This window comes from Calonectris borealis, chromosome 1 (assembly GCF_964195595.1).
Source record: "Calonectris borealis chromosome 1, bCalBor7.hap1.2, whole genome shotgun sequence".
Classification (NCBI taxonomy): Eukaryota; Metazoa; Chordata; class Aves; order Procellariiformes; family Procellariidae; genus Calonectris; species Calonectris borealis.
This window is the reverse complement of record NC_134312.1, coordinates 62430324-62446130: the sequence shown is the minus strand read 5'-3', so window position 1 is coordinate 62446130 and position 15807 is coordinate 62430324. Positions and strand designations below refer to the sequence as shown.

General features: G+C 43.7%; 2 protein-coding genes across 2 annotated transcripts in view; both read right to left on the bottom strand.

Moving 5' to 3' along the window:
- The window catches only part of LOC142078097 (tyrosine 3-monooxygenase-like), a 31396-nt gene extending 29609 nt beyond the window's left edge, over positions 1-1787 (bottom strand). The window contains exons 1-3 of the mRNA XM_075140624.1: positions 1764-1787; positions 1141-1332; positions 47-221 (exon numbers count right to left, since the gene is read on the bottom strand). Coding sequence (XP_074996725.1) covers positions 47-221; positions 1141-1332; positions 1764-1787 — 391 coding nt within the window. The remainder of the gene's footprint in view (positions 1-46; positions 222-1140; positions 1333-1763) is intronic.
- A 2041-nt stretch (positions 1788-3828) lies between these two features.
- PAH (phenylalanine hydroxylase) overlaps positions 3829-15807 on the bottom strand; it is a 41024-nt gene continuing 29045 nt past the window's right edge. Inside the window, exons 7-13 of the mRNA XM_075157405.1 lie at positions 15534-15669; positions 14154-14223; positions 12498-12554; positions 11371-11466; positions 10904-11037; positions 7802-7917; positions 3829-7195 (exon numbers count right to left, since the gene is read on the bottom strand). Coding sequence (XP_075013506.1) covers positions 7152-7195; positions 7802-7917; positions 10904-11037; positions 11371-11466; positions 12498-12554; positions 14154-14223; positions 15534-15669 — 653 coding nt within the window. The 3' untranslated portion in view covers positions 3829-7151. The remainder of the gene's footprint in view (positions 7196-7801; positions 7918-10903; positions 11038-11370; positions 11467-12497; positions 12555-14153; positions 14224-15533; positions 15670-15807) is intronic.

The window sequence follows — 15807 nt, the reverse complement described above, 5'->3', positions numbered from 1 at the left end:
TCCAAAACCAAACAAAACAGCGCTAACAGATGCATACATTTCTTACCTTTGTCTTCTCTGCTAGTTTTCACATCCTCTGCTACTCTCTTTAAGGAGGTGATAAGGATACTAACATCAGCACTGTGAACTTCACATTCAACAAAAATGTCAAGATCATCAGCAGAGTTCTTGGGCTTTTTGGCTCCTCTGGTTTCCAAGTGATGGATCTGAGTTTCAAACATCTGCAAGATCCAGACGTTCATATGATGAAGCTTCTCCAAAGACTGAAAACCCAGATAGGTCTAGATACACTTCTACAATGTCTTTAAAAGATGACTAGAAGTGGTCTTACCAAGAAGTGCATGTTAGGCAATGAAGCCTTATAATGTCCAGTTTAGAAGGAGCTAAAATACAGGCAGAGCTAAAGATTAAACACTGTACAATTAGGTAGGGATAGATGGAGATGAAAGATGAGGTGCTGTTGGCTGTAGCATTTCATCTGTGCAGAAATAACAAATGAGTGGCTGGGCAAATCTTAAGACCCTGGCAGAATGAAAGCAAATCTATTGATGTATAATAACACCATAATCATTACATAATTGCAAACGATTAAAAATAAGTAACAAATATAATACTTTTCTTTTGAGTTATTCATTTTCACAGATGAGAGTGAGCACCTGGTAGGGATACTTCAAGCGCCCAGAATATATAATGCCTGTATGGTTTACAGCTCTTTATTCTCTGTATCTCCTGCCAAATATGCAGAGAAAATTCGTTGGCTTCTAACACCCCCACAATCTGAGTGTTTGAAATGCTGGCCCGTTGTTTAGTCATGGCTGGCCACCACAACTCCTAGAAAGAAATAATAGCTTCGTATCTGCTCTAAACAGGCCTTACATAAAATTATGATTCTTCTAAATGACTATGTCCAGCTGCTCCCAGGACTCCAGAGCACTCTCCTTCACCTGGAGAGGCCAGCCAACCTCTCTGAGCAGCTGTAGCAAAAGAGGGACGGTAAGAAAGGGGGAAGGCGGGCAGAGGCATGAGTCAGGCAGGCAGCAGGAGAAGGGGGAAAGCGGGGGACATGTAAAGTGGGAGAGGCGAAGGCAACATGGACAGAAGAAAGGGCTCAGTGGAGGAAGGGAATGGTGAGGTCTGTACCTCAAAGACTTTGGCTGCCTTAGAGAGCTCAATCTTCCTCACGTTGCAGAGGGTGAGGGTCAGGATGAGAGTGGCTCTACCATCTTCCCTGTTGGAGTCCAGGCTGCCTCGCCTGTTCAATGACTCGATACCCTGCATCTCCTTCTCCTTGCTGACCTCTTCCTTTTGGCCTGAGATCCCCACCAAGTCAGTCTTCATTGGGAGATGGGAGAGTGGATTACAACTGCCAGATGTGGAGTGGAAACTGCCTGAGGATGTGAGTGTTTCCCCCAGAGCAATGGCCAGGGGATGTGGTGGGACTGGAGATGCAGAGCTGCCAGACAGCAGCGTAGCTGGTTGCTACTGTGTTATGTGTAGGGACATTTATGTTGGCCATGCCAGACACATCAAGGGAAACCGCCTGCGTAGGATATGCGCAAGATCCCAAGATAACCCTCCTCCTCTGGGTAACTTCAAAGCGCGGGCCTCCTGCTCTGTTTGAAGGTGTTTGCAAGCCCTTTCACCCTGGACCTGGACTCCTTTGAGGAGAGGCAATTAGCCTGAGCCTCATTTACATCTCCCAGTTGGGACTGCCCTGCACAATGTCTGAGACTGCCCTTCCTCCCTACCCTTTCTTACCTTACTGGGGCCCACTCTGCATTGATCATGCCCCCAAAAGGAACCAAGGACCATTCCCCCAAACCCTAGTCCAAGCCAGGTGGTGTCCCCTCTGCACAGACAGAATTGTGGGAGTGCCACAGAGACCTGAGCCAGAGCCAGAGCCAAATTTCATTGCCTACTTCTAAGCTTTTCCTGCCCACAGGATCTGACCTGTTCTACCCTAGCCCTACAAGAGCTGAGTGCTGCCTCCAGGCTAAATTCCTCAGTTGGAACTTGTTTCTGTCATGATTTTATCTCCAGTGAAGTAGACTCTCAAAAAGCCCAGGGTCATATCTTTCTCACAACTGGCAGGGCAAGCTGAGGGGGGGTTTAGCTTTGCTCCTGCCAGGACACGGCATCCCTTGACATCCACAGACGTGTTTCTGGGTATGAGCACCCGTATCTTCACATCCCAAGTTACAGTGTGCTGGAACCCCTTTGAAAGTCATCTTGCAGGCCCAGAGAGAAGACCATCTCTCTGTCCTCCCTTTGCAGATGGAGCCATTTCTGATGGAAGCCATCTTAGCTGATCCTGGCTGTGTCACACACCCCAGTGCTGTATTGCTCTTGCCTTCTCCCTGACCAAGGAAGATGAAGACAGTGCAACCAAATTTTGTTCTCCAGAGACCATGAGAGCACCATGTTTCCCCTTGGCCCAAGACAGAGCACTGGGAAGGTCTTGATTTCCCCATCTATTGCCTGGCTGAGACAGAAAACCCAAGGTGAATTTTGGAGCACCGTGCCCAGGTGGTAGGTCTCAGCGTCCTGAGGAACATCGGCCCATCCAGATCTCGGGCACTGCAAGCTTTGCAAAGTGTGGTAAGTGCCAGTCCGGGAAGAGGTGTCCCTGCGGCCGTGCCCAGCCCGGGCCCGGGCCAGGGCGCCGCGGGACCCGGCGCCGCCCGCGGGCAGGGCAGGGCAGGCCGCTGTCCGCGGTGCTGATCCCGGCCCGGCTCCGGGCTGCGGCACCCTCCGGTCCGCGGGCTGCCCCGGGCCCCCCACCCCCGGCCCGGCTCATGTCCCAGGGTGCTCCGGGAGGGCAAGGGGGCACTTCAGAGGCGGCTCAATTGCAGCTGCAAACTGAATGGGGCGGAGGGAGAAGTGGGCTTTAAGCGGGAAGGATGCTCTTCCCACTCCCACGTTCCCCTCACAGTGGTGGCAAGGCTGGGCACAGGAGAACAAGCTGAGCTGAGCTGAGTCTATCTGAGTCCAAACTGGGCCTTTCTCATGAAGGGTGGGTGCATGCATCCCCACATCCAGGCCACATGCATGGCACAAACAACAAATGGCACAAGGTCTCCTACTCCAGCTACTTGTGGACATGTGGGTGAAAGCCCTAGGGCTCAAGATGCATGTTTAAGGCACTGGTCACAAATACTGGCAGAGCAGGGACATCAGGCTCCTATGGCTGTCTTTATGCTCCAGTGTCAGAGTCCCATCTCTGTATGTTTGTACAGTACTAATCACAGTTCTGCATATGAATTGACGTTTCTCTATAGAACCAGACTGGACTCATCAGCCAGTGTGATAGCTGAAGCAGCATAGGCAGAGATTACAGCACAGCTTTGCAACTCACTGCAAAATCAGTACAGAGAGCCCTGGCTCTCCAGGTGGTGAAATGTCCTTGCCCAGCCAGTGGACACTCCAATACCACCTTGAATCCATGCTTGGGGCAGGCCCGGGAAGGCCTCACCCATGGTGTCATGGTGTAAGTCAGCTCTGCTGAGGCATCCCAGAGTCCTGCTTTCAGCACTTTTGGGGACGTCTAGGAGCACAGGAAGAGGGGTCTCAGTCTGGGTGCTGCAGTTTAAAGGGCTATGCAAGGGCTGGAGCACAGTGTGTCATCCTTTCCCATGGGGACAGGCAGCTTCTCCCTGCAGAAGGTGGGGATCTCCCACCCCAAGAGTAGGCTCACCCCTTCTCGTGCAGCTTCTGGGATGAGTGATTTAAAAGGCCATGGCTGATCTCCACAAACAAGCTGCCCATTTTTGATCTGTTCCCATTGCGAATATCTCCATCCTGTATAAGCACAATGCTATTCATTTGAGATGGATGCGGCATTAATATTTCTGTTTATTTAGGTTAGTTTAAATGGTTACATTTGAACATGAAAAAAGTCTTCTCTGCCAACTGCCAGAATGGTTTAAAGCAGTGAAAAGACAGGCTTTAAAAGAAGGCACTCCTGTGGGGTCCTCTTGTGCTTAATCCCTCTTTCAACAATTTCTGCATCCTTTGGGGAATAAAGTGTCCCTACTCCAAGGTTGCTGTCGTATCTAGGCATCTTAAGACACCCAGAGGAGACCACCTCCCTGTGTAACCTATGCTGACAACTCGCCCCTCCATCACCATCACTGACCTTGGCCAAGGTCACTGCAAAGGAAGAGGGCCTCATGAGAGGGCTTCTTTGGTCACCTGAAACAAAGCTGGAGATGGGGTCATCAAAAAATGTAATCGTAGTGGGATAGAAGAGAGGAAGGTTACTTTTGAGTAGCTTGGGATAGGTTAGTCAGCGTAACATACAAAGATATACAGAGTATGCAAAGGTAGAGCAATCAAGGCTTTGCTCTACATTTCTAGGTAGTTACACACATCAAGAGATATTTTTTTTAATATCAGTTTCATGATCTTGTCTGGATGAGTGATACTTGAGTTGGAACCCACCTCAAATGGGCGTTCCCCCCTACCTGGGTATTTAATTCTGTTTGACCTGTGTGCTTACCTTATAAAGAGGAGTTACACTGGCCAGATAACTGGCCAGGTTGCTACACAACTTTAATTTTCTTTAGCATGGAAATAAGAAGTCACCCTTAATAAGTACTATTTCAAATGCAACTTATTTGTACTATTTAAAGCACATATGCACCAGCTAATTTGTTCTGCAAGAAAATCTATTTTCAGTATATTTCCTCTGCTTTTAAAATACGGAACATTTAACTTTTTCTCATCTCTCAGTCTTGCTGAACAGCTATGTTATGCTGCTTTGACTGGAGTTATTGCTCATTTAAACCTGCATTAAGGGACAAAGAATAAGATGTGTGGCACCAATACTCTTTAACCATTCCACTTGCACATAAAAGATAACCATGAATCCTGGGTTCTCAATATCACTATCGATTTACTGTTGCTGTCACTCATAACAACAGTCAGAAGCTGAGTAGCTTGGGAAGCTGTCTGAGGATTAGTTTGAAAGACTTCACCCTTGAGATGAAATTGTCTCTTCGTGGTACACCTTATGGGTCCTATTATATTAAAAGAGAAAAATATGGGCTACTTTACACTTAAAATACATGCCAAGCAGGACTGAAAGACCTAGACAGACATTGTCATGAGAAAAAAAAAGGAAGAAAAAAGATACAGAGATAAAAAAGCTTACTTCAAAGCACCAAAATGATACCATTTTGCATAAGTATATGTCTATTGAAAAGGGTTCCAGCTGGTATGCTTAGATTAATGTTATTATTCACCATAAATATAATGGAAACAGCTGTACTTTCTATCTTCCTAAAGGATGATGCTTACATTAAAGATCCATTGATTTTCAAACTATAAGTACAAGAGTAGTACAATAGTAGATATGAGACTTGTGGACTTTCAAATCCCTCTCCATCTTTGGATCTTCTAACAGAAATGTGACTCCTGAATCATGTTAGTATCATGATGCAGAATTATTTCAAACTGGAAATACTGTTCTGCTTTGCTTTGCTCCGTTCTGTTCCAATGTACAAGTGCTGATCTCCTTTCTCCTCCAACTAGGGAGATACAGAGAGTTATTATACAATGTGGACCAGTCCATTTAGCTGCTTTGTGTGAAAGTTATTGGATAAAATACTGAAATAGCTTTCTAAACAGCCAAGCTCTTCTCTCTCCATGGCTCAGCCATTGAGTTAAGCTGGATTCACCCTTGCTTCCATTTGCTGCCTCAGTCGAGCTATACTCCAGGAAGAACAAAATTGCTTTAACCGAAAAAGGGAAATTAAAGCTCAAGAGGGAGAAGGAAGGAGACTCCGAAAAGTATCATGACTTAGGAGCTGTCTTGAAAGATATCATGTTTGGGTTTGAATGTACTCAGGCTGGGATACGGTTAACCCAGGTCTTCCATAGCTTTGGTGGGGACTCTAGCCACAGATACAGTGAGTTAGGAGTTGGAAGGCTCTGATGGCTTCACCTGCATTGTAAGAACCACTCCTCCCCCATTTCTAAGATATTGGTATCCACCTCCTGGCTTGTCCAGAAAGTTAGGAGACACCTTGTAGCAGCGCTGAATAAAGCACTCCCAGAGAAGGAAACACACAACACAAGGTAGCCTTCACACGTCAGCCTTCCACAGTGAGTAGCTGATTATGTCTATTAAGAGAGGTCTCCCCTTTCTGTAAGCTGGCTGGTCCTGAATCAGCTCTGAATCCATGATGTTACACAACATTATAGCCAGCACAGCTCTGAGATTGGACTAATAAGACCTTGATGCCCTGTTAAAACATCTGCATGGTTTCTTGCTTGCACCAAGTATTGACAAACTGACCTCACATCCGACAGCAAAAAGCCACACAGACTTGCCTTTAGGTAATTCTCCTCTGAAGGGGCTTTTTTGTGGGTACTGTATTGATGCACATACTCCATGCTCTGGGTAGGCAGCCTCAGCGCCTTGCTTGGAGACTTGGCTCTGCAAGCCAATGACACATCACAGCATACAACATTCGTGACTTGCACAAACCTTTTTGGGATTGGTGCTTGTGCAAATACAATATATTTATACACAGTGATAAGTCTTTGTTAATGAGGCTGCAGCACATTTGCTGTCTTTTCTGCTAGTGTCTGTGCTTTGGATAAATGGCAACATCACATTTTCAGGAAAAAAAAAACAAAATCAAGATAGAGGTGGTTGTGTGTAAAAGTAGAGGTACAAAGGGCCAAAGGTGTAGAGTTTGGGACTCCATGGCAACCTTGCACAAATGTGAGGGACTGAGGGGAGAATGACTGTGAGAGAAAGTAAGGTGTTAGTCATTACCATCCTGTCTCTGGGCCCAGGGTGGTAATGCAACCTCACAGCTGCAGCAGACTATAGTTCTGCATGGTGGAGATCTCCTCCTTCTGCTAACCTTTGGCACAAGAGATATGAGGGCTTTCCTCAGGTTCCCAGAACTAAGGGGATTTTTTGCATTAGTGAAAAAAAATGGATTAGTGTCTGAAGACCAAAATAGTCAAGGGTCACCTGTAGGTGTCTCTTTCTCTGCTAATCTATAGTAATTAAGATATATAACATAAGCATTCATGCAATACACAGGAAGAGAATAGACTGAGACTACATGAAGACTGGTATTTGCACATGGCAGCTTCTAGTCGGTAGTCAGTGATTAGCAAGTTACAGCGAATCTTCATTTTATCTTCTGGAGGGCATTGCAAAGGATCCCCATCTCACCTGCAAAGGAAAGAATCAGAGCAGTTAATCCTACATTTCTAACACATCTGTATATGTTTACTCTTTATATCCATTCCCTGAAAGAATAAGGTGAACAAAGAATTGCTGGATTGGACATATTTATTAGGGTCTTACTCAAGTAAGATTTGCAGAGTCAGCCCTTTGCCTTCATCAGCCATACAAGGATGGCTCACAGGATCAGGGGTGCCAGCTTTTAGCAGGCTAGCCAATGTTAGGGGGAAAACGTATCAGGAAAAAGGCTAGAATGGCAAAAGGAAATGTGATTATAGCCAAGCTTTTCCTTTTCTTCCTTACTGAGAACAGCTAGAGCCACACATCAGAATCCACCACAAGGCCCTCTGGCCTTTCCTAGCCCCTCCACTAAAACTCGATATTTCAGATGTAACAAACTACAGTCAAGTGGAAATGCTATTTTGAAGCTTGGCTGGAATTAGGAAGTAACTTTTGCAGCAGAAAGGAGATGTATGCTGCTTGAACTTGGTCAGGCTCAAAGCATTAAATGCAACCAGGCGAAATCTGCTTTGTGGTTGCTATTTCTGATCCAAGTTTTGAGGAATTCAGGGTAACAAATCTGTAGTTCCTTACTATTGATAGTGTCGGCTAAGTTCTTCAGCTGCTTTGCATTGTCCAAGACTTCAATCCTCTGGGTGTAGGGATTGTACCGAACAGAGAAAGGACGAGGGATCGTTTGAGCAAATTTCCTGAGGCAAAAATACAAAACCACATACAAACTTGAAAAGCTCCTTTTTTCAGTAACTCACTCTTTTCTTGGTGTGTGCATTTGATGAGGGGAATAAGAAAATCTGCAAGAGGAAATAACTGAAATTCCTGCAGAGTAATCTGAGACCTACAGCATTCTGTAACATGCTTGAACCTGCATTTGTCCTTACCACCTTTGTTTTTTTCCAAACAGGACTAATTACGCTATTGGTATGGCAACACTGCTCCTGGTATGGGCCAACTATGTAGCTACTGGGTTTTGCCAAACTTGAAAACCTCATTTTCCTTTCAGTAAAGCAAAATATAGGAATCCTGATCCAAGTCTGCAATTTCTGAGAAAGTAAGGTGAAGTACCTATGCCATCCTGGCATACCAAGGAGCAAGCAGGGTGCTAACTTCTGGCATGGTTGGTAGTGGCTTCCAGGTCATTGCAAAGATAGGAGATAGTCAATGGAGTGAAGAAACTTTCTTGCCACCCCTTATTTGCAGCCTTCCCTTCTGCAAAATAGTTAATTCCGTGGCAGAAACATTAAGATTTTGGTATCTTGGGAAAATATTAATTTGTATAACCACAGAACTGTGGAAAGAAGGACTCTGAATGGGATGAGATGGTCAGAGCTATTGTTCCAGGCTTCTTGTAGACCCCAGCAGGATACTAGTTTATATATCTGCTTTGGATTACTGAAGTTACTGCTGAAAGAGGAAGGAAAGCACACAGGAGTTGATTATGGAGCCCCACTATACAGACTGTGACTCAGCATGGTAAATCCCATATGCCCAGAACAGTGGCATATGCTGGATGCCATCTCCACATTGGTCCTTCAGTTTAGTCCTAATTATTACCAGCTAAGGCCATTGTCTCAAATAGAGTTCAGTATGAGCAGGCCACAAGGTGTGACAGTGGAAAAAAATTATATTGGCTAGGATGAAAGTGTTTAGTGGCATTAGTCCAGTTTTTCTAAGGGGAGAGATCCACGTTAGAAGACAGTCTTCCTAAATCTCAGCTGAAGGTAAGTTCCTAATTAGAATATGAATGCCTTAAGCTGAAATATTTTAGGTCAGCCTCAGAGTAATTTTTCAGGGAGGTTTTCTATTACACACAAACACACATGTCCAGGTGCAAGCCACAAACACAGGCACTGGACCAATACCCAGATCTTTATTTCAATTTAACCAGTTTTCCAGTTTGGTCACTGAAACAATTAAAAGAAGCTCCAAGGTCATTTTTATAAAGTAAGGCAGCATCTTCCATTTTGCTACTCAGTCAGAGAAATATACAGAGAAGATAGAAACTGTGTGCAGGATATTAATAGCACAAACCAGAAGAGAAGGCCATCTTTCTCAGGTATTCCCAGAGAAAAGGGAAGAAAGAGAGGCTGCAGGCTTATGATGACTGAGGAAGCAGCAGGGGAGGTAGCTAGGAAGACTTTGGAGCTGGGGACCCTGGGGCAGCAGAATATCTTGGGTCTCAGTATGTGTTTATCTGTGAATGGGAAAGAGAGAGAGAGAAGAGACTGCAGGTCTGGGACAAGTCCCTGTGTGGCATCTCCAAGTGAAAAATTTGTTGAGTGTGAATCAAGGCTAACCCCCAGTGGCTTGGCTAACATCCAGAAATACAGTGGTGGTTTTTTTAAACAGAAATAGAAATATTGCTGTGAAGTGGAACCCAAGCTGAACCCCAAACACAGTCTGAGCCATTTCTGTTTCAAGAACCATAACTGAACCTGGACCATTATTTCAAACTCTTGTTGAACTGGAACTGAATCTGTATTTCAGTCACAGATGACTGGAAGATTTACTGTGTAGCCCTCTAGTCTTGTAAACACACTGCTGGTAACAAGCTGGAGGCTCTGTATTAAGCTAACCACACAGGCCTCAGGATTGGGTTTATTAGGCTTGCTTGCAGTTTTGTTTAGCTGTAATACCAATTGTCTAATGACCGTGCAGCTATTACCTAATTTGTTTTAGTTTTACTTAATTCTGAATAACTGTGTGCTATAATGTCTATCATTAATAATTTTTATATAAGCGGGAATAGCAAGTAGTTACGCTGTACAGAGTGACCTAAGTCTGACCTTAAAGTAATGATGCAGCATAAAGGAGTACCAGCATGGGCTGATAACAGAGGCCCTAAAGGTGCGAGCATAGGATGATGCTGGCTATCAACAACTCCCCACTGGTCAGTCATTAATAGTGAAGCAAACTTAGGAGCTGAGGAAAAAACACAGTTTTAGAGGAAACAAAAGGGACAAAGAAAAAAATATTTAACATAAACTGTAAAGTCAGAATTAACATAGATTTGCAGACCAATGCAGAAAGAGCAAGATGTAAAGCATGTTAGAAGACATAAAAATGGCTTTGAGGAAACCTTGGGCTGAGGAAGAAGAAAGGAAGCATCAACACCATCCACTTCCTCACAAAAGAGAGGAAGAAGCTCCATTCATTAACATCACAGCCCTGCTCTGAAGACCTCAAGATGCTGCTTACTTGACAACTCCACCCCCCACCACCAGACTGAAACTGTTGACCAAAGACACAAAAGAAAGTGTAAGCATTAGTATAACTTCAGAGGAAAAGGAGTAGATACTAGGAGATTTTTTTGTACAAGAACTTACAACTATAGAATTCTTAAAGAGATTTTTTTTGCATTAATTAGCTAGCTTTGACCGTAAGTGTTAGTATCATTGCAGTTGGACTAACAATATTTTTTTGTTGCATTTTGATTATACAGATGAAACTCTTAACTAGACTATCCACAAAGGCTTGGCTTCATGTATAAGGTATGTTCCCCTTATTGCCCATAACAAGATTTTGATTGTAACAACTGCTTAGTCTCTTTAAGCATTGCACAACTTTTTCTAATGCCTCTCAAAACATTACTGTCAACCCAAGACTTGTTATGGCAATGCGATCGATTGTATTGGTAGTGGACAAGAAATTGGATCTTATATGGAATGACTGGATTACCTTAGCTTTTCTTTTGCATCTTTAAAACTTTCAGCAACATAGTAGACAGGTTGGAATTCAGTAACGGGGTACTTCTGCACAGCAGTCTTCTCCAAGACAAGAGGCTGAATCTCAGGTTTACTTGATAAACAATACTATGAGCAAAAGGATAAGAAATTTATTTCAGTTAAAAAGTGCTTGAATTTGCTGTGAAAGAAAGATAGAGAAGGATAGAGCTACTGAATGCCACCCAGGAAAGGGTTGCTCCTGTGGAATACAATGGCAATGTTGCTTACTAGGAAAGAAGCAAGTATGAGTCCCCTGTGTTACGTACACACTGACACATTTATTAGAGCTCTTCAGTGAAGTACAACATTTTATGCTACTTCTATGCACCAAGTACGAAGCAGAATAAGGATCTGAAGACATTCAGAAGAAAAATTTGAGCGATTATAAACATCTTTGAAATGTTGTTTTATAGAACACACCTGCAGCTCCCCAAATGAAGACAGCAGCCCTGCACCATATGCCTTGAGTGAATCGCCTTCCTTACATAGTCCAAACTCCACCGTAAACCAATAAACCTAGCAAGAAAATTAGACAGAAACATATAATTCCTTGATCAAAAAGAGCAGGCACACATAATTGATTTGAATACATTTGGAGTTTACATTTCTATTTAAAAAGTCGCCATGCATCAAATATCAACTGTATAAATACAATAAATGTCCTCACAAACTGGAATTCTTCACCTTGAAGGTGCACAGTGCTAAACTCAATGTGCCCACGAATCATTTCAGTTCCCTGACAAACAGAGTTGTGTTTTACTGTGCTTACATTTAAAAATGTGTCAGCAGAGCAGAGACAATGAAACTATAGCAATAAAATTTCATTTTGCCTGGCCAACCCAGTTGAAGTTTGAACCTTAGTCGATAGAAGTTTGTGTCCTGTTTCACACAGAGGGCGTCTAGCTGCAGCAGCAAGAGAAGGAATGGGCTGTTAGTGCAATACTGAGGGAAGAAGATGTGTGGCCTAGTTTGACTTCTTGGCCTGCCATTTTGAAAGGGTACCTGCTCTGGCTCAAAAGAACTACCTATTCTATCAGAAACAGCAAAGATGGTGCAATGCTTTGCCCAGGTGAGTTGGCACTCAGGACACTAATCTCACATGCATATCCTTGTTTTCATTTGAAGTCTGCAATTCTGGGTCTCAATAGTCTCAGAGTAGGATTCACATGAGCCCCACTGACTGCAGAGGACATTATCTGCCTGGCAGGGTGGAAGAGAAGGGACACTTGCAGGTAGAATAACTACTGAAGCTGACTCCTGAAATTTTCTGTGGGGGTCTAGTAACATGTAATCTCTTCTTGCCCAATATGTTTGTGCTGGAGGAAATCTTGTCTGGGCTTCTGTGTTTAATCACAACTGTCAGTTTGAATAAGGGGTGCCAAAGTTGTTTTCCTTTAATGCAACTGTTTCAGGGTGGGGTTTTCCAATCATGGACTTTACTCTGTTCCCATTCAACTCTATGGGAGTTCTACCAGTGACTTCAGTGGCAGCAGAATTAAGACAACACAGGGTGCTTTGGAAAATTGAGCCCTCATTTATTAAATTACCGTAGCGAGTTTCTCGATGAAATCATCCGGAGCTCCCAGAGATGCCAGTCCAATTTCCTGTAACAATAAACCATTATTCTTCAAGCTGTTTATTGCAAACATTCTTCCTGTCTCGTCTTATGTAATTTCTCACATTTTAAATGTTACCATCACTTACTACCACACACAAATGTTTACAGGACATGTTCCTATCATGCAACATCAATTTTAAACCAGAGATCTCTCCAGAAATGAACAAAGGGTCCTGTCCAAATGTCATTTACAAGGCATGATCCTTTGAGCCTGGTGCAAAGCCCACTGAGGTCAAATAAAATTTTCCTCTTGCTTTGATAGGCTTTTGATCAAGTCTACAATGCACACCCAAGAGAATGATATGGTCAAAAGGAGGTAAATCAGTCACATCCATGCACCTTAAATATTTCTGTTTGTTTTGATGGGCCCTGATTGCAGGAGTTTTCCTGGAGCCTTGAGTTATTTTTTCTGAATGGCACGGCATGATTTGAAAGAGCTTATTTGTACTTTAGGAGCTAATGGAGACTTTCCCAGGAGGCACAAAATAACTGCATTCAGAAGACAGCCAACAAGACTGTACATACAGGTACCTTTCTTGGTTTACTCCCAGGGAGGACTGCGCAGTGCAAAATCAGAGCCCCACACACACCCACACCAAAAGCATGGGAGCAGCCATCACCATGTCAAATCCTAATAAGTCAAGGTGCGGTAGGGCTTATCTTGAAGGAAACCCCAGTTCTGGGAAAGGGCAGAACCTGGGGGCAATACTGAGTGCTTACAACTACATCAAGGCAACTTCTGTCTTGTGAGCAGGATGTTACATCGAGTCCATTTTCCCTTCCTTCTGTCCTTCCACCCTTGTGTCCTCCATCCTTCTTTCCATCCTTCTTTGTCTCTCTCTTTTTCTTTCTGTTCTTGTCTTTCCTTTTCCTTCTTTCCATTTTTCCTTTTTTCCTTCTTTCCTTCTTCCTTCTTTTTCTTTCTTTCTTTCTTTCTTTCTTTCTTTCTTTCTTTCTTTCTTTCTTTCTTTCTTTCTTTCTTTCTCTCTCTGCCTGTCTGTCTGTCTGTCTTTCCCTCTTTCTGACTTTCTCTCTTTCTGTCTTTTCATGTTTTCTGGTAAGATGCAGCCAAAAGTTTACTCCTTCACTGAGGTTTGGCTTCTTTTCCAGAGACATTAACACTACCAAAGAGAAAGCTCCTCTCCAGCCTTCTCCCATGCTTGCAGCTGGGACAGTTCCCCACTTTACTCAGCCTCCTCTGTGGCTTCAATAGAAAACAAAAAAACCCTTCACTTTCCCTAATATTTGGACTGCAGGGTGGGGCAATAATTCATCTGACTCATGAGCCATTTAACTTTGTTCAGAAGGATCAACATCTACAAAAAGGTTTTAGATGATGGCTTCACAAAGGGTTTGCCTGTAAAAAAACAACTCATACAAGACAGACATTTGGAGTTTGGGTGTATGAGTTCACCTATCAAGTGATTTGTGTCAAGATTTCAAGCAATAAATAAATCAGCCTCAACCACTCTTACACAATATGCTAATAAACACCCCACCCGTCATAGCTCTTGGTTCATCCTCTGAGTTACCTAGTCTCTGGTGTGTTCAATCATAAAAATAGTAAAATCTCTGAGCAACTTACCTGGGAAAACTGAGCAAAACTGGGATCAGCAAAAAGAGGCACATGTCCTAGCAGCTCATGGCAAATATCACTGCAGGAAAACATGACATCTTTAATAATAACTTTAATTTAGAAAAAGTCCATCAATGCTGGATGAATGCCCTGGAGTCAGCACAGTCAGGAGCACGTGCATTTGCTCCTACCAGCAAATAATGCCCAAGACTCATGGGAAACGGTTTTGCTCTAAAATTATTCTTGTGATGGAAAGGCTTGCACACTCCAAGGTTTTCAGTGCTTTTATCATCATACATCCCTCAGAGGAAGGATGATATATTATTTATTTTTCCTTATGGAAGAAAACCATCCATTCAACTGCCCACCCAGCTCAGGAAAGCCCAGAAAGAAATCATCCCACCAAAGGGAACATGGACTTTTCAGTCTCAAGGACAAGAAACCTCTTCAGATGAAGCTCAGGCTACTAAGACAATTCACCATGGTGTCGATATGCACCTCGAGCTCAACTCCAGTCCATGTTCAGGCCCACAGCCTCCCACTGAGAGGTGGAAGCTCACCCTTCCTCAGGTGGGACTATTTTCATCACAAGTTAAAGTTGGCAACTGGACAGGCATGTTTGGGGAAGAACTCACCTAGGGACTGCTAGATATTTCAAAGACAGAGAAGTCGTTTGGTGAGATGGAAAGGGGAGAGGGCTAAGATGCTCCCAGCAGGGCAAGGCCTGTGAAACATATTTCTGCCTGGCTTTGTGCACAATGAGAATGGGGTGAGGAGAAGTAGGGAAGAAAATCAGAAGAATGAGGGATAGAAAAATGGAGGGGAAAAGGAGGTTGTGTGAAGAAGTAGGAAGCAAACAAATGGTAAGGGAGAGGAGGAAGCATTGCAACAATATGAAGCAGAGGCAGAAAACTGTTTTGAAAATGGTAAGTGGAAAAGGACAATGGACAGGAACAGAGAGAAACATTACAATATAAAACTGAAAAAGATAAGGGATCAATGATCTGGGCTTCCTCTACCTTGCTGCCAGAAGCTTGCTTGCAAAATGTTGAGTCATTCCTGCACTAGATTTCACACCACTGTTTGGGTGCTAATAGCTAAACTAAATGCCTTTGTACACTGCTCTGTCGCCTCCCAGCCACCACACAAGCATGCCTTCAGTAGCAAAACTGTCTGATCAGTCCCATAAGAACTTGCAGAAGAGGATGCAGCTTGTTAAAAAGACTAGAAATCTTCTGAAAATGTTTTCAGAAGAGAGCAGTCGCTTGGCCACTCTCCATTAGCTCTGTTCCCAGGACTGCCCCAGAGTTCCACATGGTTATTATCAGTTGGGCTGACCCACTGTGAGTCTACTGCAACTTTACACACTTTCTGTGCCAAAGTACTTACGGCTCTGGTGTGTACATGGGTTTGGACGCATGGCGAATATACTGTGTAGAGTGAAATACTCGGAACGCCAGCCCAGCCAAGAAATCCCGAGAGGAGAGCAAGCCTGCAACAGGACGCAGGCGAAATCCAGTGCAGGCTGAAGGGACAAAAAAATGGCATCTTAAAAACAGCTAATGTGCTTGATTTATCCTTGTCCGGACTCCTCACAGTAGAAAAAGTTTGTTAATTGTTTTCTTTGCTCTCCTTATGTTAAACAGAGTTTAGCTGTGAAAGA